Here is a 22,239-nt window from a genome sequence, read left to right as displayed (position 1 = left end):
AGTGGGATGGCAACACCCAGGGCGTGAGTGGTTAGACCTGTCCAGGGAGAGCCATGCATCCAGGTGCAAATTGTAACTTGGAATCAGGTCTGGGCAGGTGGCAGGGGTGGGGGTCTCAACAGACTGGTAGTGGAGTTCACTGGGGCTGCACTGTGTGGCGGAAGTCAAGTACAGGTGTTGACTTTGTTTCAAGGTTTCCTAGGGGGAAGTCTGTGTGTTCCCCATGTCCTACTGGAGGGCGTCTCAGAGCCACAGGCTCGAGTACAGGAAGGTTCTTACCTGATCAGAAATATCTAGAACTTAAAGCTGTAGGACTGTGTGCCGTGGCTGACAGTGCCCGAGGTCCAGAGCCGGGCAGAGAGCAGCATGCCCCAGGGCCTCCCTGGGCTGGTTCTGTTCCTCGGGAAGCCTTTCCTCCCTCTCCTTCCAGTCTCCCATGGACACACCACTTCCAGTGGCACTGGAAGACCCCTGCTGGCCAATTCCAATATTGCCATTCAACCACACACTCAGTTCCCCAGGGATCACATACACTTTCATTCATATGTGCTGGGGCCACGTCCTTGAGAACGTGGCCCCAGCAGTGTGGCCATTGCCTGCTAGCCTGGTGTCCCCTAGACATCCGTCAATGTCGCTGGAGAGCCTGTGCAGTCTCGCTGCAGTCTCGGGTAAGGTGAGTCGCCCAAGCTGTTCGGAGCAGCCAGAAGGTGCAGCCTTCTGCACACACGTGTTCTGGTCGGGATGAGTCAGGGACAGCCCGCCCTGCCAAGCTGCTTCCAAATGACTGCCCTCATTAGCACTCCCCCCCAGAGCTTCCGCATCTTGCCACTCTCACGGTGATGCGGCCTTGTTTTGACACCCCTCTCTGACGCAGCAGTTTTCTGGCCTATCCAGCCCGTATGAACTGCGCAGTCACACCTTTGGCTTTTCTGCATCTTTTTTTTCATGCTCACTTCTATACACTCCAGTTTCAAATACCAAGATGTTTGACCCTTAGTATTGGCCTAGTTTCTTTTGTGGGGGCTGAGCCTCAGGTCAGCCCAGCCTCCTGCGCTTTTTCTAAATGTATGGGTTATCATGTGGACTGTAGTTTTTGGCACAGGGAGTGATACAGCTGCAACTGTGTCCACCTGTCACTTTCTTGCCTCCTATTCCCTGTTATGTCAACAGATACAGTGTCCTGGGGAGTGGATCTGTGTGGCTGCAACATCTCTCTCAAAAGCACCGTCATGATGTTTCAGAAGGACTCCCCACCTGCTCCCCCCAGCCAGGGTCAGGCGAGCCTCCGAGCGGGTGGCAGGAACCCAGGGATGTGGGCCTCTTGCTCCCTAGGTGCAATTCTTCAACTACTGGTTCCCTCCCCAAGCGGTTGCAGCAGCCAAGAAGGACCAGGCACTTCTGGATCTCTCACAGTGGTGGTAAAGGACCAATAACTGGACCGTCAACTGCTGCCTACCAAGGTACGTTAGCAGAGGAGCAGCTCTGGATTTGAACAGGCGTTGACGTGGGATGCCATTGTACATCCTCTAGCTACTTTTGAGAATTAGCTTAATTGAGGACCCTTGTAGGAACCAGTGCTGGAGAAAGCTTAAGCCTCTACTTGCAGCACCAGCATCCTAAATGGGCACTATTCAAGCCCTAGCCAACGACGTGGGAAAGCAGCAGAGAATGGCTCAAATACTTGGGCCCTTGCACCCAAAGTGGGAGGCCTGGAAGAAGCTCCTGGCTCCCAGCTTCAGAGTAGCCCAGGCATCTTGGTGTTTGGACAGTGAACTTGCATATGGAAGTTCTCTCTCCCTTTCCATAACTCTTTCAAATAAATACATTTAACAAGAGACAGAGTAAGATTTTCCGGCCACTGATTCACTCCCAAGTGGCCACGACAGCCGGTGCTGAGCCGATATGAAGCCAGGAGCTTCTTCTAGATCTCCCACACAGGTGCAGGGTGCCGAGGCTTTGGGCCATCCTCGACTGCTTTCTCAGGCCATAGGCAGGGAGCTGGATGGGAATTGGGGCTGCTGGGACACAAACTGGTACCCATATGGGATCCTGGTATATGCAAGGTAAGGACTTTAGCCATTAGGCAGTCATGCCAGGCCCCCCAAAATAAATCTTTTGAAAACCATTGGAGCTTAGGTAATTACTGCATTGAATTTGTGTAACTGTGTCAATATTCTTCTTCCTGTGTAGGCAGAAGGATTATTTCCTACAGCCAGACCTCACATCACCAGTTGGATTCACTCTAATGTCCTAATAGAACTTCGGGTTTTCTGTTGGCTGCTCTGCATGGAAATGGAATTGATTTTGCTGTTATTTCTAACTACTGACTTGCCTAGGCTCTCCTGCAACCAGTTTCTTGACCCTTCGCTGGCACCCAGGTACCTGAGGCCTGTCGCTGAAGTGTGGACTGCGAGGATGGGGCCTCAGACCTGGTGTTTCTAAGGAGCTCCCGGGGCTCAGGCATGGCCGGTCCCAGGGCCACATGCTCAGCAGTGAGGCACCAGACACTTCTCCAGGGTGGTTTCTTCCTTAGCTGGAGTTCCTCCTGGCTCCCAGAGAGGAGACAACTGTTGCTGACATTGCAAAGCAAGAACAGCTGGAAACTTGGGCGGGGAATGAAGCCTGGGGCACTGGTGCTGTGCCCTGGGCTGGCCAGGCGTCCCCACTCCCTCTGCCCCTGGCAGCCCTGGCTGTCTGCGTGTCCCTGTGCCTTTCCAAGGATGTTATAGCTTGACAGGACCCTCTAGCTCCACCGTGATGACTGGACTTTGGAGGAGAACTTCCATGCTGGAGGGTCAGGCAGGTGAGACACCCACGGTGAGCTGTCAGCCTTTGCGTGGGCTGCAGGCCGGGGCCCCAGCACAGCCGGCATAGTGCCCAGCCTCAAATGCCTGCGTGGGCAGCAGGGTCTACTCTGAGGAGTTCCCTTTACAGTAGTGCTCAGGGACCTACCTGCTCTTCATCAAACTGATGGCTTCAACATGATCACGTAGTCCAGAGTGGCTTTTCGTTGTGCTGGCAAACTGCCAAGGTTGCGTCACATCTCTTGAACGCCCAGGGTTCCTATCTGAGGAGTTGGTTTGTTTCACCCAGGCCCCGGTCAGGACAACCAGGCACCCTAACTGGCCAGATCCGGCAGCAGGGCATGCGTGAGTGGAAAGAGGGTTACCTGGTGTATAAGGCACAGCCCCTGACACTGAGCAGGGCCTTTTATTCAAAGAGAGGGGCCAGGTTTGCAGCTGGCATCCTCCCTGTATGACCTGGCCAAGGTGTGCTGCATTCACTTTCAGGCTAATCTCAAGCACAGACGACCACTAAGGCAAGGTCCCAGAATGGAGGGAAAAGACCCTCTCTGCCCAGCAGTCCCTCTGAGGGCAGGGCCGGCTTCAGGGCACAGGCCCCTGAGCCAGGGTTCCAGCTTCTGACCACGGCACAGTGCCCTGTGCAGCCCTGACCTCCAGCCTCAAGCCAGCAGTGACCGGTGAGCCCTCTTACCTCGTTCTAACTGCTGTCTCCTCAGGGAAACTTGAGGGGCTCGGCCCAGCTTTCCTCCGTGGCCTGAGGTCTCCTCAGCACACACTGTTCTCACCGCAGCGTCCCCTGCTCTGGTCCCTGGGGCTGTACCCCCGGCTGACTGCAGGCCCCTCTGGGCTGGGACTCATGCTCTTTGCGTGGAGCTGGGAAGAGACCAAGCGTGGGCAGACCCTATCTGGAATGGGGCCCCTAATCTGTATGGCTGCCAGCTGGGAAACAGGACCAGAACACAGAGGCTGCCATGAGGGGCCTCTGTGACCATGCCACAGGAGCAAAAGAGCCTCTGTTCAGACCTTCAGGAAATGCATGGACCTCAAATGGGGTGACCAGGTCCATAAGCTGGCCAAGTGCGTCTCCTGGGCCACTGCCTATCCTTGCAGAAAAATTAAATGGGGGGTCTTGGCAGAGCAGTCAAGCTGCCTGCTGCCGCCCATCTGGGGAGGCAGTCAATGAGGGCTCAAGTGCTTGGGTCTCTGCCACCCACTGGATGGGGCTGGGGGTACCAGATCAGGTATTGGGGTCCTGGCTTCAGCCTGGCCCAGCCCTGGCAGCCACAAGCCTTCTGAGGAACTGGCAGGCCGGCTCCAAGCTGTCAGATCAAGGAAGATTGCAGGGTTTCCAGAAGGGCGGTTACCGTCACAACACAGGCTCACCGCCATGTGAGGCGTGTCCTGCCCCGTGTGTGCCCAGGGATCCCCACTAAGTGGCCTGGCCTTTCTAAGCAAAATGTGGCAGCCAGGCATGGGGTGGGAGAGTGGGGAGCCCTTCCCCAGGATGTGTGGAGGTTTCTGCTGCTGACATGGTCCCACCCTGTCCATCCTTCCTGACCTCACGACTTTGCCTCTCACGGCAGGGAGACAAGACCCCAACAGCCCTGGGTTACCTCTCTGCCCAGAGGCTTTGAAGCCATCAGGGTGGGAACAGTGGTTCCCAACCACCCTGCTCACATAGGCTCTTCTTAGAGGAACTCCGAACCTGAGTCTCCTCACTGCCTCTGCTGTCCCCACCTCTCACCCGGGGGACAGTGAAGCCCAGTAGCCAGCCCGAGGAAGGGAACACGTCACTCCTGTGAGCTCCTTTAGCCAGAACCCAGAATGAAGGCTGGGACCGCCCCAGCGTTTGGGCGACCATGGCCACCTCTATTCATCTATGACCTCAATAGAGTCCTCATCCTTGGTTGTCTCCAACGGCTCCTCTGTTGTCGTCACGTCGGTGACATCCGTGTCGGACAGTGATGGCACCTGTCGCACCAAGTCCTTGTCACTGGGGGTCTCCGGCTGACACGGTGTGGAGAAGGGGTTGAACCAGTTCAGGGAGAAGTCCTCGCCAAAGGTCTCCTTGCAGTGCTTCCAGCTGCACCTGCGCTCCCGGGGTTGATCCTTCCGTTTGAGGCGCTCGATGCCCTGGAGGGAGAAGAGGACGTGGTCAACATGGCACAGCGTTCTGCACCTTGCACACTGGCCCTGGCACTGGTGCCGCGGGGGACCATCCCAGGTGCAGATGGAGGCTGGGTGGGCAGCCAGGGTATGACTGGGGAGAGGTATGGAGGGGCAGCTAGCATGGCCCGCACAGGGCGCTGGCCTGTCTCCTGGCTGCTCCCTCCCATTCCTTCCACAGATGCAAAGCTGGCTGCAGGACAGGAACGAGGCTGTTTGATGGCCTAGAACCCAGCAGTCCTTATCAGGGACGCTACAGGCAGGTCACTGAAAACCCAAACGTGCCCCTTCCCTCAATCTTCTGAGCCACCCCTACCCCTTTGGCAGGAGCAGCAAGCTTATCATGAACAAGGTCAGCAGGATGAGGGGAGGGCATGAGGTACAACATGCGAGGGGAAGGAGTAGGCCCGATAATCGCTAACACAAACAGGCATGCAGTGGCCGCAGCAGCAGGCCTGCTCATGCAGTGTGCACCCCTGCGGCCTGCCCAGGCTGCCCACTCACCTGCCTCTGCTGTCGGCTGCAGCTCGGCCGCCAAGCCACAGGAAGAGGGGGTGGATAGGGAAGCCCAAAGAGTTAACGACACAACCAGGCCAAGTCTCAGCCCACACCGCCTTCCACTGAGGCTCCGGAGCCCAACCCCTCCCGTGGACCTCTGCTTTTTCCATCTCTCTGCGAGCTGAGAGGGTATATTGGACAAGAGTGTCGCAGATGGACATGACTCAAGACCACTTTGTGAAGAATGATGTCGCAGGCCTGGCACGATAGCCTAGCGGCTAAAGTCTTTGCCTGAACACGCCAGGATCCCATATGGGTGTCGATTCTAATCCTGGCAGTCCTGCTTCCCATCCAGTTCCCTGCTTGTGGCCTGGGAAGGCAGCCAAGGATGGCCCAAAGCCAAGGGACCCTGCACCCGTGTGGGAGAGTCGGAAGATGCTCCAGGTTCCTGGCTTCGGATCAGATTGGCTCAGCTCCAGCCATTGCAGCCGCTTGGGGAGTTAATCAGTGGATGGAAGATCTTCCTCTCTCTGTCTCTCCTCCTCTCTGTACATCTGCCTTTCCAATAAAAATAATAATTAAAAAAAAAAAAAAAGAAGTCTCGGAGACCAACAGTCACGGCATAGCAGTGTCAAGCCGCTGCCTACCTGGTCCTGGTCACTCCTCCTCCAATCTTGCTCCCTGCTGATGGCCTAAGTGCTTGGGCCCCTGCACCCAAGTGGGAGACCTGGAAGAGGCTCCTGGCTCTGGCCTAGCCCCAGCCATATGACCATCTGGGGAGTAAACCTGTGCACACACACACATCTGTGATTCCAGGACCGCAACTACATCAGTTCCTCCTCTCTGTTCATTCTTCCCGTGTCACCGTCACCTTAGAGACTTCTGTTTTTTGACTTTTGAAAATAACGTAAGTTTCATAAAATAAAAAAGAAAAAAAAATAACGAAAGTTGAAAAATCTCAAAGACATTGGGTAATGATAAAGGAAAAAGCGGTGATACCGGGATGGGGAGCCCGAGACGCCAGGCTCATCAAGGGTTCCAATGCCACTGTAACGAACCACTCACACCTCCTGTGCCTCCACCACACAGTGCCCAGCTCGCTGCTTCACTTCCCATGTTCCCACCCCTAATGCACACCCTTGATCTCACCAGAAAACCTCTAATAAATGCAAACTGAAGGTTCTTCTACGAACCTCCCGGCCGCTTGTCACCAAAAACATCCAAGTTTGATGGAAAAAAACAAAACAAAAAAACAACCTGTCTTGGAGACAGATACAAGTGGGGGTCATAGAGCACTGTGAATGCACCAAGGGCCATGGAATTGTACCCTTCAAAGTGGTGAACAGCACACGAGGCTCAGCTCAACTCTTTAAAAGAGACTAGCCCGGTGTGATAGTGTAGCAGTTAAAGCCCTCACCCTGAACATGCTGGAATCCCATATGGGCGCTGGTTCTAATCCCGGCAGCACCTCTTCCCATCTAGCTCCCTGCCTGTGGCCTGGGAGAGCAGTTGAGGACGGCCCAGAGCCTTGGGACCCCGCACCTGCAGGGGAGACCCGGAAGAGGCTCCTGGCTTCGGATTGGCTCAGCTCCAGCCATGCGGCCACTTGGGGAGTGAATCATCGGACAGAAGATCTTCTTCTCTGTCTCTGCTCTCTGTACATCTGCCTTTCCAATAAAAATAAATAAATCTTATTTAAAAAAAAAGAGAGAGACAAGGTCATAAAAGACTGTCACAAACTGGAGAAGACAAGTAGACATGAGGAACAATGTGAGGCTGGAATGTGAGCCAGCGAAGGGCTTCGGGGCCAGCTGGAGAAGCTGCAGCAATACAGATGGTTACTGGTTTTGTAGCAGGAAATGTCTAGGTCTTTATATTTGAATTACAGCTGCATAAAGATTTACCTTAGGTGAGAGCGACCAAGGGCTTATGGGAGAATGCTTTACACTGTTTGTGCCACTTCTTGGTAATTCTGAAGTCATTTCACAAAGTTAAATATAATAACCTGATAGCCCAGATGTACGTATTATAAGAGCCTTAACACCGAATTAGGATGATGATGAGCTGAAAACAAGCAGAACCGTCTGCACAGCTAGAGACTGACTGGTGTTACAGCGCCATGAAACCCAGAGTTACGAAAGGCCGTGAGACTTTACATGACCTCTCTCTGTGGACTTCTCATGTGTTCCACATTTTCACCAATGAGCATTTACTTTTACCATCAGAACAAATGTGCCACTAGGAAATGGACACTGTTCTCACAAGCCCCGAGGGAAGCCCAAATGGGTTGGGAGCACACAGCCCAGCTGCCCCTGCTGGCGCCTGGCCTCCCATGGCAGCAGCAACGGGCACCAGCAAAGGCAGCTTGCTTTGGGACCCTGTATGCCACGCCCCCCCCCGAGTGATCATCTGCAGCTCATCAAGGAAGACACTTTATCTTGGTGGCAGAGGAAACACTCAGAAAGGACCAGCTGGCTGTGTCCATGCAAGGTTGGATCCATTCAAAGCTCAAGTCTAGGGGTCCATAAACCACTCTGCGAGGAAGTGGCAGTGGTCGTGACACCGGGTGGGTGGGGAAATGGGCATTCTGAGAGGCCATGGCAGTGCCCAAGCTCATGCCTCAGGACTAGCGCTCTCTCTGCCCAACAGGCTCCACCACTACAAGTCCCCACTGCCCATGTGAACCTCCAGGTGGGGAGAACCAAGAGTCCAAGCATGCGAACCCGCAACCTCGTCCACCAGTTTCAAAAAGAATTCTGGGCTGGAGCTGGCTTGTCTGTGATGCCCCCTCCACAGTGATGTGGAGGAATGTTTGTGGAGTGTCAGTCTGAGTTGCTGGGCTGCATTCCAAGGACCGAGGGCAACTTCTCCCTGGCAGGACTCTGTCCTGAAGCTGCCCTGCAGCCAGGCCCCTTAACTTGCAGCTTACAGAGGAGCACTAACACCCATGTCCTGGGAAAGTGGGCAGTGGCCAACATGGTCTCCTGGACCTCTGGACCCAGGGTCATTGGAACCAAAAGGTGACAAGAACTATGTGACCTGTGCAGAAACATCTCAGGATCATGCCTGGCTGAGGCCTTCTACAAAGGCCCCACTGGGGGCGACCTGTCCCCTGGCTGCCTCTATCACCCCAAGAACAAAGTCAGAGCCGCCTTCTGCAGCAGCCCAGGCAGGTGCTCCTCTCAGCAGCTGGCCCACACGTACATCCTCCCTAACATTTCATGAAATGTAACCTACAGGGCCCAGCCGATGGCTCAGCAGCTAAATCCTCACCTTGCACACACTGGGTCTCATATGGGTGCTGGTTCATAGCCCAGTTGTTCCACTTCCCATCCAGCTTCCTGCTTGTGGCCTGGGGAACTCCTGGCTCCTGGTTTCAGATTGGCTCAGCTCCAGCCGTTGCGGCCATTTGGGGAGTGCGCCAGCAAATAGATCTTTCAGTCTCTCCTCTCTGTAAATCTGCCTTTCTAAAAAACATTTCTTTTTTTAAAGGTATCACAATAAGCACTGCATTAAAGAAAATCTTTTAAGGTTGCTGGTTGCAAACTAACGAATTCATACCCTAAATCATGAACGGCTGTGACCAGGATTTGCAAAGCCCTTCATACAGTTAACCTTTACTGTTGCCACCCACATGCCAGCCATTGTACCTATCAACACGTCATGGAAAGAATCATGCCCATTTTTCAGAGATGCAAACAGAGGCTTACCGAAATTTCTGCTAAGGTCACACCTTGGTGGTATGATGAGGCAGGAAGCTTGGCGATGCTTGGCGACCAGACGACTCAACTCTGGCACAGACGTTCAGGGCGTAGTCAGGTTGTGTCCCAGCATGTGCCTTGCCTCAACTCTACCATCTGCTCCTGGGAGTGTGGCTGACCTGCGGGCTTACTCCACTTGGCTGTGCTGACCATGCTGTCTGAGTCCTTGGTGACCAAGAGCAAGATAAAGGCTCTGGTTTGAGGTGGGTGGATGGGTCCGTTTGTTTCACCAGGAATTCTTTGCCTTCTCAGAGGTGCTTCTCAGGTGGCTGTGGCTTTCAGAGGTCTAAATTGCCGAGGGAGGGTCCCAAGGCCCAGGATCTGCGAGCTCTAAGTACTCACTGGCCACAACGCCATGCAGCACCACATGCCATGAGGGTCCTCCTTCAAGCACCTCTCTCCTTTCTGAGCTCAGTCTTCATTTATGGGGGCCCTTGGTTCAGAGCTGGGTGCTACTTCAAGCTGACTTTGATTTGTTGGAGGTCACAGGTTACAAGGGATTGTGGGCCTAGGGCTGCTAAGCCAAAGGGGCTTGCTGGGCCTTGTGTGTACAACACGGAGCGTCGCCGCACACAGTGCCCAGGGCATGAACAGGCAGTGGAGCTCACCCGAAGGCTGCTCCTGCTGGCCCCGGGTCAGTGGTTCTGGGGAGAGCTGGGGTTTATTTCCAGCACATTCCCAGAGGCTGCTCCTGCTGCCAGCCTAAGCCTCGCAAGATCCTTGGGAGAAATTCTAGCAAAATCCTGTTTCCATGTGTGCCATCCAGGGTCCTTTCAAGTCTGGGACTGCTTGCTAAGTTGGCCCTGGGAGCTGCAGCACTGCGGGTTGTGGAAGGAGAGCAACTTACAACCTGTTAGCCTGATGAGACAGTGCACTCCGGATCCCACAGGAGGGGTTTCCACAGGTAACCACCTCACACAGGCATTTAGTAAGCACTGCAGTGCAGGATAAGCAGCCACTTGGGATACCCTGGTTCCCTATCAGACTACCAGTTCAAGTCCCAGCTCCTCCACTTCCTTTCTGGCACTGCATCCTGGGAGGCAGATGACGGGTCAAGTGCTTGCTCCCTGCAAGCCATATAGGAGATCAGATGGAGTTCCTGGCTTCTGGCCTTGGTATGTGGCTCACCCCTGGCTGTTGCAGGCATTTGGGGAAAGATTCTTTCTTGCTCTGCTTTTTGAGTACATGAAAGTAAACATTTCTTTTTTTCTTTAGAGACTTATTTAATTTGAAAGGCTGAGTTAGATTTTCCATCTGCTGGTTCATTTCATAATGGCCACAATTACCTTCACTGGGCCAATCCAAAGCCAAGACCTTTTCTTCCACTCTCTTTTATGGGAGCAGGAGCCCAAGCACTTGGGCCATACTCCTCTGCTTTACCAGGCCATTAGCAGAGAGCTGGATCAAAAGTGGAGCAGACAAGATTTGAACCAATGACCAGATGGGATGCCAGTGTCGCATGCAGAAGTTTAACGTGCTATGCCATGGCACCAGCCCTGAAAATAAATGTTAAAATCTATTATCCTGATAATACAGAAATGACCTAAGCAATCTCGCCTGAATGAATAAAACAGGCTCCCTGAAAGAGAAGTCTTATAACAAGGATTACCAGGAAACGTAGCACATGCATTTCTTCCTAGATGTACCCTGGTAGGTAGTGTCACCACATCCATGCAAACATGTGTGGTTTGGGCCTGAGCCTTTTGCATGCTCACTCTCGCGGCTACCAACACAAACCTGAAGTTGGCAGATGGACAGGAACCCAGGGGTCACCAGATCCAACACTCCATGTCTTCCTCACTGACATCTGCTGGGGACCACACGTTCTCAAGGACGGCGGCTCCTTCTGCTTCACTTCTGGACAGAGGTGCTCCATCTGGCAGGCTTGGGGCATGCTCATCCCTGAGGGTGCCAGGCTGGCAACCTGTCAGGAAGCTGCCAGCGACGGCCATGTTCCTCAGTCATGTGTCCACTCTCTCACGGGCAGCCCTGCCCCGAGGCTTGAGAGCTGGGAGACGTCCTTTCTCTCCACTCAAGGGGCTCGCACAAACTCCACATGGACAACCTAAAAGGACCTTTCTCTCTGGCAAAGCTGTACAGAACATGCGCCATTTCAAGTGCATTTCTATTTTCAGGACTTCAAGCCAGAAAAACAAAAAGAAAAATAACACACCTGCGGTAGCATGTATGGCACTCCTCAGAAACTCCACAGGCAAGAACAGCAACTGGGCCCGAGGCCAGAGGAGTCGGGAACCTCAACACTTCAAAGATGGCCCGGCAGCCTGTCTGTGTCCGTGTTGTGTGCAGGGGCGCCATCCTGGGAGCTCAGGGCCAGCTTCCCTGCAGCCAGCCGCTCACTTCACAGAGTCAGGCTTCCTGCAGACAGCTAAAGAAACTGCAAAAGTAACTTACACGGCGGCAAAGCGGGGAGAACAAACGCCTACAAACAGGAACCCAGACCAGCACTAAGGAGACCTGCCAAGCACGCCTGGGATTGCAGGCAGAGCAGCTGCAGAGACAGGCCAGCGCGCCCTGTGCCCGTGGGACATGCTCTGCTGGCGTGAGGCTTGGAGCAACTTTCTTGGCTTCCTGTGGGAGCAAACAGATCCCCAACTCCAGTAAAAAACTAACCTTTTTCTACAGCAACCGAGAGGACGCAATTCCAGCTGTAGAAGCCAAAGAAAGAGACTGGGGTGGGATGGGGGAAGGGAAGGGCTGTGAATATGGTCTAAACTGAACACCACACCACCACCAGCCCTACACCACACCAGCCCTACACCACACCACTTCATTTCAGAGAGGGAGCCCAAAAGCACACCTGGCCAGGGAATGCTCCCAGCACCTAAGGCACAACTGCCCTCTACGCACAACACTGAGAAACAGGAGGGAGAAATCAGAACAGGTTTTGGAAAAGTTTTATTGCATTTTGTCTCCATGTGGAAGCACTGACAATTGAAAAGAGGCAGCATGTTCCACAGACTTGTCTGGAAAAAAAATAATAATCTCATGGCTGGATCGTGTTTCCCTACCCAGCACTGGACTGAATAAACTTCTCCTTCCCTCACCCCAAGCAAAAGCTAAAATGGAGCTCTGTGTGACTGCCTGAACATGTCTGTTCACACACGGCCAGTGTTTGGATGCAACTGCTGGGGTGGGGTGCCCGCGGCTTCTGCACTGCCCCCTCCTGTCCAGCGCTCACGGACTCTTTAAGATGAAACTCACTGCACTGCCCCCTTCTCCAGCAGAAAAGCTATTCAGCTGCTCAGCACCACAGGGTCAGGGCATCTGCTGATGCCAGATACCAGGACGCTCCTCTCCTCCTGTCCCCATCTTCTTCAGAGAGGCCAGGGGCTGTAATGTCGGCCCAGCGTCACGGCCAGCCTGAGGCAGGACAACAGTCTCCCGGGTCAGGGCACAGGTAAGACATGGCTATGGGCCTCTGGTCTGAAGCGCCCAAGTGTGAACCCATTTTAGAGATCTACAAAGCAAAAAGGGGTTGAGGAAAGGATTTCTGTGTGTCTCACTGGGAATTAACACTGCTTAGTTGATACCTGGCTAGGAGGGGTGTGAGGAGGGAGAGGGGTGAGAGGGAGTGAATGCCACAAAGGAAGCTGCACCTTGCCTGAAATCATTTTTTCCTCTGATTGTATAAGGCATTTTGAACTGGAAAACCTTCTTTGCTTCACCCTCTTCCCAATCATCACAGGGAGTATAAATGCCAACACAGGACACAATATGACCCGTCCGTTGCCTTTCTCTCCCCACCCTCCCCAAAATCACTGTCCCCAGCCCGAGCCCACAGAGTACAAACAGACGAGTGTCACTGCAGAGGCGGCAGCAGTGAGAGACCCCTCGGCTATGGGAGCGGCCCGCTGTCCTGGGACCCTTCCCAAGATGCCCACCCTGCACCTGTCCTGCTCAGGCCTCCGCAGCTCAGCAGCCGTCCTGGGTAAGGTTCCAAGTCCCACGGGGGCTCCTGCCCCTTACTCTCCAACTGAACCGCTCCATCCACACACAGCGTCACGGGTTGCTCGATTAGTAGAAGTGGGCATGGCCAGGAGACAGCACCCTCCACGTTAGTCACGCCAGACAGAACGCAGAGAGGAAACCAGAGGCCAGAGAAGTGATTTCAAAAGGAAAAAAGAGCAGCTTCAATCACCAAAAAAAGAAAAAAAAAATCAAAATGATTTTTTTTTCAAAAATAAAAAGTTTTTTTTTTTTTCTCTGCAATGCTCAGCCATTTTGAAACATTAAAAAAAGTTTTAAGAGTAGTTGTTTTGCTTTTCAGTTTTAACATTCATGAGAGCGGGTCGGACGGTAGTGCTGTGATGTGGCTGTCTGGGTGCCAGCACGGCTCGGGGTTCTTCAGACCACATACTGGTACGGGTCTGCCTTCCCGTGGTCTGGCGTGGCAAAGGGGCTGGCCCAGCCTAGGGAGAAGGGGTGGCCAAACACAGCTTTCATGTTCATCCACTTTGTTTTTTTAGCCCATCTTCTCTCTTCCTTTTTCAATTGTTCTATTCCCTGGAAATAAGAACAGGTAGACTTTCAGTCACACGCTTTACTGCTGTGGCCTCTGGGGAGGCCGCTCCCTCGGCTGGAGGTGACTGCAGTCAGTGCTGCTTGGCATGGCAGAAAGCCATCCACCGAGCATGCGTGTCCTCCCTCTCTCCCCTAGGGAGTGCCGGTCCAGAGCACTGCATGTGCTTGGCTGGGCATGTGGCTAGGAGCCCATCCAGAAGGGAGGGACAAGCTCCCTCAGGTACAGGCCCTGAGCCACCAATCCTGACCGGGCCCACCTGGGATTGTGACGTTATGGAGCGAGTCTACAGCAGGCTGCTTCTAAGGAGCCTTGAGCCAGGCCGCATGTGGGAGTGCCAGGAAGGGCTCGGGTTGGAGGAGCACTTGAATGGGCTGGGGGCTCGAAATCATGAGAACCAATGGTGGCTATGGATTTGCAGTTAGATTTACAGCAATTTGAAGTTGCTATGACCTCTTTGCAGACAAAAAAAAAAAAAAAAAAAGAATGAATTAGATGACTGCTCTGGGACTGGGAGCTGTGCCAGCTTGAGGTCAAGAGGTACCCACCTTAGCAGGCTAGTGAGACCCAAACTGAGAAGGTCAGACAGCAGTGAGAAACCAGGGTAAGGGCAGAAGCCACCACAGAGGAGGAAGGAGAAAGGATTGGCACAGTTAGGGGGACAAGGTCAGGTCAGCCAGGTGTAGTCAGGGCACAGGGAGGACCTCCACCTGGGGAAGCAGTGCGCAGCCGCTGTTGTACAGCCTGCACCTCATCCTTTGCTGGGCCTCCCAAGGAATGGCAGCGAAGGAGAAAGCGGTGTCCTCCCAAACCTGTCTGTCTGGTCTGGGAACACAGCAAGGTCCCACACCGAGGAGGGATGCCACTCAGTTCTTTCCTGTCCCTTCAGATACATTCCCTTTAGAGACAGTATTGACAGAAAAGAACAAATGGGCTGAGGACCAACGATTTTCCCTCTCAGTGCCAGGCTCTGGCGAGACCCATGGCTGCCACATTACAGACATATGGATGCCGTACTTCTCCGACTGGGGAAGACACTGCTGAGAGCTGCTTGAGCTGGTAGGTCACGGGGCGGCATCCCAGGCAGGCAGCACCAAACCTACCATCCTCCGAATGCCGCTCTGTCAGGTCACAGCTGGGAAGGCCCTTGCCTTCCTGTGAGCCTCCTGGGATCACACACAGCTGCTGGGCCCAAAGCCCCGAGTCACTACCCCAGTACCGACAGCTACGCCTGGGCAAGCTCGGGAAGCCAGGGGCATACCAGGATGGGCTCACAACCTCAGGATGCTGTTCGTTATATCCCGAACCCTCACAGCTGGAAAATCAACCACCTGGGAGCGTTGGCAGCCTTACAAAGGTCAAGGGGCGGCAGCAGAGGCACCAGGGAAGAGGGCTCCAGTCTGGCGTGGCCAGCAGCTTCCAACTCCCAGAAGGGCGGCTAGGGTTGAGAAGGATACGGACAGAGGGCAGAGCTGGCTGAGCACAGAGAAGCTGGAGGCCAGCCCAGCACCAGCTGCCCCATGGCTCGAGGCAGCTGTGTCCTGACTCTTCCCTGGAAAGAGGACCAGGCCTATGCCAGCAACAATGTTCCCGCCACACTTGCAGCCTCCAGCTGATCAGGGTGTCCCTGCTGCCTAGAGCAGTGCCTAGTCCGGTGCAGTCAACGCTATGGCGGACTCAGCAAGTGGCAGCACCCAGATGTGTTCTGGGGTGTTCTGCTGTTCCCACCCTGGAGCTGAGGGCTGTGTGCATCAGGAAGAGCCAAGTACCACCGCCCATTAAGGACCTGGGCCCTGCACAGACTGGCTCCTGGGCACCAGCAGTGCTCCAAGCAGGGCTGTGTGCATGGGGGTGGCAGGCAGGGCTAGAGCTTACCGTCTCATCTGTACAGATGGAGTGCACCTGGGTCCCAAACATCACTGACGTGAAAATGAGGAAGAGCAGTGCCTCAAAGCACAAGAGGATGAGGAGGATCACCGTGGTGGGCGGCGAGAAGGAGCTGCACTCTGCAAGAAAAGGAACTTGTGAGCCTGGATGGACGCCTGCTGCCCAGCTCACGCTCTGTCTCCCTGGCTTGATGGGACATTCTGCCCTAATCCTAGCTGGCTGCAGTTCATCCCCAGAGAAGCCAGGCTCCAGTTCCTTCTCACTCGCTGGCCATGGTGCTGAGCACAGGGCCTGGCACCTGAAGGATCCAGAATTCCAGCTCCGCCACAGAAGCCTTTCTCTCCGCAGAGCATAATGCAAGGACATGGCCAGAGAGGTATGTCCAGTGCAGGTTTGGCCAGGGCATTCTGGGCAGCCCTGCACGAGGTGCCACCCTCTTTTGGGCCTTCAGCAGTTCACAGGTGGGAGGAAAGCACAGGTCTGGAAGGCCACTTTTGTGGCTTCGTATTCATAGCTTCGAAGAGGGCAGCCTAACTGTGGGACTCAGCCCCAGGAATGCTCTGCTTGGGAAGTAACACGCCCTGGTTGGCACTCATTACTCAAGGACCCTGCCCCTCTAGGGCAGAGCCCTATGCAGTCACATAAGGGTTGGTCCCTGCTCAGGCCTGCTTCCCTGGTCGCAGAGATCAGATCCCACGGCCAAGCTGGCTTTAGGGACTCAGTGAGTGTTCCTTCTGCCCCAGCCTGCTGGCCATCTCACAACTATGGTGAAAGGGGCAAGGGAGGGCCAATGTGGCGAGGGGCTTGGCATGATGCTAAGCACCACATGAACAGAGAGCAAAGAGTATCTCAACCCAACGCCTTCCCCCTTTCCTGGGAGCTGGATGTCCCAAGACAAATCCCTTTTTGGCTCCTTGCTGGGCAAGGCTTGGTCAGACTGGTCCTGGGTGGCTATAAGTAAGGCAGCTGCCTGGCTAGGCCTGGCAGCATGCTAGGAGGAACTAAGGCTGTCAACTCTGCCCCAAATCCTGATCACCAACTCTTCTGTGATGCCTCACAAACATTCTTTTCTTTCCCATCTCTTGCACTATGGGGTTAACTGTTTCTAAGATGTCATAAGGTCCAACAGCTCTAGCTAGGGCTGGGCAGCAAGGGCACTAGCTGCCAAGCACGGACTATGCTCCCGTTTCCACTTTGAGAACCATTCTGTACCCTCAACTTATCAAGAACCTGAACCAGGGGCCAGCATGGTGGCTCACAGACTAATCCTCTGCCTGCAAGCACGGGCATCCCATATGGGCACCAGTTCTACAGTCCTAGCTACTCCACTTCTGATCTAGATCCTTATGGCCGGAGCAAGCAGCAGAGGATGGTCAAGCCCTTGGGTCCCTGCACCCTTTGTAGGAAACCCAGAAGAATCCTGTCTCTAGATTGCCTCAGCTCCAGCCATGGGGCCATATGAGGAGAGAACTGACAGATGGCAGATCCCTCTGTCTGATGCTGTGAACTCTCAAATAAAAATAAATAAATTAAAAAAAAAAAAAAAAAGACCAACCAAAACTGGCTGACAAGACCCTGAGCAGACAGTGTTGGGAAAACTTGCATCAGGCCTAGAAAGCTCACAAGGTCCCTTCAGAGCTGAGTGGTCTCGGGAACCTGCTCAACCTCTGAGACCAGCTGTTGTCATCTGCATAGGCCGTGGGCACTGTCCTGCTCCCCTGCAGGCTTGTGTGCTATTGTAACCAAGTACTCCCTCTAAGCCCTCCCTACCCTGCCTGGCTCCTAGCAGAGTCCCCCCTAGCAGCATCCCAAACCCATCACCACCGTGCTCCCCCAGTAGTCAGCCCAAGTCTGTGGGTAGTGGCGGTGAGGAACGCCTTCCCAGACTTGTCATGTCACTGACGCCCACATCTGCAGCTGGTCTGGCCCCTCAGGACCCTGCTGAATGCGTGCACTCACAGCCAAAGGCTGGGATCTGCCACACCCTCCATTCCCCACCCCGCTCTCTGCTCCCTACAGTCCGAGTGTGTAACTTCCCCCTCTTCCCTTCCACATGTGACACTGGCTGCCTAAGCCCAAGCACTTCCCCTAGGTACTGATGAGATGTTAGACCAGTTAAAGGTAATAGAAGAGGGGAACTCCAGTACCCAGGAGGCTGTAAACCACTTGAGCCCTGTTCAGGAGATCAGTTGCTTTCGATTGTTTATGCCAGAACTGTGGTAAAAATCAGCATGCACTAAAGATAGTGCTGGACAGGGAGACGCATGGAAGTGAAACATAGGAAAGGGGCGTGCCCTGCTCAGGCTGCTCTCAGGCACAGACTGCACCGAGGACCTAGCCCTGGGCCCTCCAGATTTCACAATCCTCTAGCTGCAGTTCCTTCGACAACATGTGCACACTTAGCTGGGGTTCTCTCTCTTTTTAAAAATTAGGTAAGGTTTCTTTAGAGCACCAAGAATTTGTCTACAACCTAAAAATCAAATTGATTACCAACACCAACAATTTAAACACAAATATTGGGGGGCCCGGCACAGTAACCTAGTGGCTAAAGACCTCGCCTTGTATGCCCAGGATCCATATGAGCATAATTCATGTCCCAGCAGCCCCACTTCCCATCCAGCTCCCTGCTTGTGGATTGGGAAAGCAGTGGCAGAGCCCAAAGCCTTGGAATCCTGTACCCTAGTGGGAGACTGAAAGAAGTTCCTGGCTCCTGGCTTCTGAATTGGCTCAGCTCTGGCCATTGTGGCTACTTGGGGAATGAACCATCAGATGGAAGATCTTCCTGTCTCTTCTTTACTCTGTAAATTTGTCTTTGCAATAAAAATAAATAAATCTTCAAAAAAATTTATTAAAAATAAGCAAAAAGGGCCCCACACAGTAGCCTTTGGCTAAGGTTTTCGTCTTGCATGCACCAGGATCCCACACGGGCCCCGTTTCCCATCCAGCTCCCTGCTTGTGGCCTGGGAAAGCAATAGCCCAAAAAACCTTGGGACCCTGAACCTGCATGAAAGCCCTGGACGAAGCTGGCTTTGAATTGGCTCAGCTCTGGCCATTGCGGTCACCTGGGGGAGTGAACCAACGGACAGAAGATCTTTCTCTCTGCCTGCCTGTTTGTATATCTGCCTTCCAATAAAAATAAATAAATCTTACACAACTTTTTAAAAAGGAACAGATAAAGAAACTGCTATTTATCTATTCCACAGAATACTACTCAGCCATTAAAAAGAATGAAATTCTGTCATTTGCAACAAAATTGTTCCAATTGGAGACTATTATGCTGAATAAGCCAGTCCCAAAAGGAGAAATATATATTCTCTCTGATATAAGACAACCTTCATGCAAAATACAAAATAGATCTCTAGGTGAACAGTTATATTCTCATAGATTAACTGTGTAATGGAGACTAGCGTACCAGGATACACTGCAGTATCCATGCCTACTTTCAAATAAACAGTGAATTCTCAATGCAAGTTAAAACATATCTTGACAATATGATACATTTTCTACCTTTGCTTATACCTACAATGCCATTAATGCGATTAAATAGCAGAATGTTAAAATCTTGTCATTGTTACTAAAGGACTATAGTATAACATAGCACAGTATAAAGGATTTATAAACATGGGAGAAGAAAACGAGAAGGAAAAAAAAGGAGAGGGAGCAATCCCTATACCTACAAAACTATTATGGGAAATAATATTAACAATACAAGATATTTTTAATGAAATATACATTTCATTATATATAATATATATTATATATATAATGAAATATATATATATATACACGTATAATTCATATACTTTAATCAGCACAAAAATTCCTCCACATCCTAGCCAAAAAGTTGGGCATGGGTTGCAAAAGTGGCATAAACCACTGATTCAAACACCTCATGTAATGACAGATCTTGAAGCTCCCTCCCCGTCCGGCTCCCCCTCTCTGGAACAGGCTTCTCTGCCTGCCTGGGGCCCACGTCCTCCCTGGGCACGCTCAGCCAGGAGGCCTGACTCACTACTTTGCACAGGTTCATGGCACAGCCAACAGAAGCTGGTCCCCGTTGTCTCTGGTCACACACCCACCCTGGGGCACGGAGGGAAGTACTGGCATATACTCACTTGTCCAGTCGTCTTCAAAGCAATGCAGGAAGTGGAATCCCACCATGATGAGGGCGTGCAAGGAAATGAGAGCGATGTACATCTGAAATAGGAAAGCAGTGCAGACGCCATGTTGTGAACCTCCTGAGCACGCAGGCTCCAGGGACGGGGCCTCAGCCTTCCCCTCGGGAACACAACTGGCTGGGGTGAGGCCCAACGGCATTTGGTGATTCCTAAGGAAGAGCCCTGGTCTCCCGCCCTAGGTCCGAGGTGAATGTGGAACCAGAACGGAAGTATGGGCCCTGAGTACGATGAGGCTGCTGGGGTTCCCCCGGCATGCTGCTGCTCCTGAGAGAAGTCAGGGTGCTAACTGCCCGTGCCCCTTCCTGGCCTCATGTTAAGTGTGGTATACCTATCTGCAACTCAGGATCTGATGTCCACATCCCCGGGCTAGGCCTGTGAGCCCTGGCTGACAGCTATCCACTTGAATCCACTTCCTAAATGCTCCAAAGAAGATTTTGGGGACAGGCCCCTGTGTAAGCAGGGAGATCCCTGGCAGGAGGGCAATCCACATGGCCAGGCAGTTTGCTGAGCAGCAGTAAAGAGCACTGTGCATGCGGAGAGATGTCACAGGACCGAGGGGCTCTGAGGCTTGGTGGTGGGCGGGCACAATCGCAAGCTGACTTACTGTAAACAGGACGAAGTACTTCTGGTTGTTCTCTCCGACACAGTTATTGACCCAGGGACAGTGGTGGTCCATCTTGCGAATGCACCGCTTACAGACACTGAAACAGCCCATGAGTCACACTGTTAAGGGCGTCTTCACTGGGCTGGGGGACCCCATGGCAGTGGGGGAGAGCCCAGTACCCAAAACTGCAGCTCCACTGCTTTCAAGCAGCCCTCAGGCACTGCTAAGGGCTCTGCTCGGGATGTGTTGCAAGGGACCCGAAAGGCTAGGTCACCACTCCCAGGGCCACCTTCAAAGCCTCGTATCTTGCTCAATCTATAAACTGGCCGGAACTGGCAGGGATGTCATTTGGTAACACAGAGCTTAGAACCTGGCTTACTGAAAGGCTAAGTAGTTCCGCAAACTTGGCACGGTTTGGTGGGCAACAACTGCTGCTTATTTCCACAAAAAACAAAAAACAAAAAAAGAGAGAAGGAAAAAAAATTGTGGCAAAGTTCAGGTGGAAGGTGCAGAAGCAGTGGCACGTGCTACTGGGGAGCACAGCACCTTCGCCGCGGAGGGAACACGGAAGAAGGCAGGGCTGTTACAGAGCAGGGCCAGGGACGCAGGAAGACCAGCCCCAAGAACGTCTCACAGGAAAGCACCGCTGCTCCACTGCTCACCACAAAGTCTCAAACTTGCATATGACTGTTACTGGGACAGTTTCTGCACAGAGACAGTTTACCATCTCATCTGATAGCAAACACCACCCCTGCTTGACTTGGGATCACACAAGACTCATGGGGCTTGGGAGGAACAGCTTTCCAAAGCTGGAGTCAGAATCATCTGCCAACACACGTGTCCATCAGAAACTTCTCACTGCTTAGATGCGCCACGGCTTTGGTAGGACGCATCCTCCCGCCTGAGCTGAACGGAGTCAGAGCTTCCCCGTCTAATCAGCCAGCCACGGTAACCATGTGCAACCGTAAGGCAGTTATCAAAAACGCGGACATGTCCAAACAGATGCAACAGGATTTGGTGGAGTGCGCTACTCAAGCGCTGGGGAAACACAGCAGAGAATGTTGTGGCCCACATCAAAGAGGGGTTTGACAAGAAGTACAACCCCGCTGGGCGCTGCATTGTGGGGAGAAACTTCGGCAGTAATGTGACACATGAAACCAAACACTTCTACTTCTTCCTGGGCCAGGTGGTCATTCTTCTGTTCAAATCCAGTTAAAAAGCATGGACTCAGCCACAAACCCAATGATCCACAAAAAAACTGCAGCCTAAATTCCAAATATCAGAGACTGCCTTGAGAAGGGAACACCTCAGTCTTTGAACCTTCACTGTGTTTTGTGCAAGGCATTCTGCGTACTAGTTGTGGTTATAAAACAATTAGCCACAACAGCTTACATTTGTATTTATTTCATATTTGTCTTCCCCATGTTTTTTCCTCAGTTCATTTATTTAAAAGAATATATGTTGGACATGCATTAAAAAAAAAAAGTATTACTGGGCCTGGTGTGGTAGCCTAGCGGCTAATGTCCTCGTCTTTCACATGCCCGGGATCCCAGATGGGCGCCGGTTCTAATCCCAGTGGCCCTGCTTCCCATCCAGCTCCCTGCTTGTAGCCTGGGAAGGCAGTAGAGAACGGCCCAAAGCCTTGGGAACCTGCACCTGTATGGGAGACTCAGAAGAAGCACCTGGCTCCTGGCTTCAGATTGGCTCAGCTCCAGACGTTGCGGCCGCTTGGGGAGTGAATCATCGGACGGAAGATCTTCCTCTCTGTCTCGCCTCCTCTACATATATCTGACCTTCCAAT

General features: G+C 53.0%; 1 protein-coding gene, 1 long non-coding RNA gene and 1 pseudogene across 5 annotated transcripts in view; 2 read left to right on the top strand and 1 right to left on the bottom strand.

The window, feature by feature from the left end:
- The first annotated feature begins 566 nt into the window (after nt 1-566).
- On the top strand, nt 567-2,316 carry LOC121165641. Its single transcript, XR_005885307.1, has 2 exons — nt 567-1,460; nt 2,191-2,316. It is a non-coding gene; the product is annotated as an uncharacterized LOC121165641 (long non-coding RNA).
- A 2,291-nt stretch (nt 2,317-4,607) lies between these two features.
- ZDHHC3 (zinc finger DHHC-type palmitoyltransferase 3) overlaps nt 4,608-22,239 on the bottom strand; it is a 50,107-nt gene continuing 32,475 nt past the window's right edge. For 2 of the 4 annotated variants that reach the window (XM_040994337.1, XM_040994340.1), the window contains 4 exons: nt 20,439-20,535; nt 19,772-19,853; nt 15,645-15,775; nt 4,608-4,937 (listed from right to left, as the gene is read on the bottom strand). In XM_040994337.1, coding sequence (XP_040850271.1) covers nt 4,674-4,937; nt 15,645-15,775; nt 19,772-19,853; nt 20,439-20,535 — 574 coding nt within the window. In that variant the 3' untranslated portion in view covers nt 4,608-4,673. Of the gene's footprint in view, nt 4,938-12,128; nt 13,754-15,062; nt 15,208-15,644; nt 15,776-19,771; nt 19,854-20,438; nt 20,536-22,239 lie in introns of those variants that run through there. The other 2 variants (XM_040994338.1, XM_040994339.1) reach the window with 2 other exon arrangements.
- On the top strand, nt 21,355-21,654 carry LOC121165876 (annotated as a pseudogene).

This window comes from Ochotona curzoniae, unplaced genomic scaffold (assembly GCF_017591425.1).
Source record: "Ochotona curzoniae isolate NIBS_2020 unplaced genomic scaffold, NIBS_Ocur_1.0 contig_908, whole genome shotgun sequence".
In the NCBI taxonomy this organism is placed as follows: Eukaryota; Metazoa; Chordata; class Mammalia; order Lagomorpha; family Ochotonidae; genus Ochotona; species Ochotona curzoniae.
This window is presented reverse-complemented; position numbering and strand designations above follow the sequence as displayed.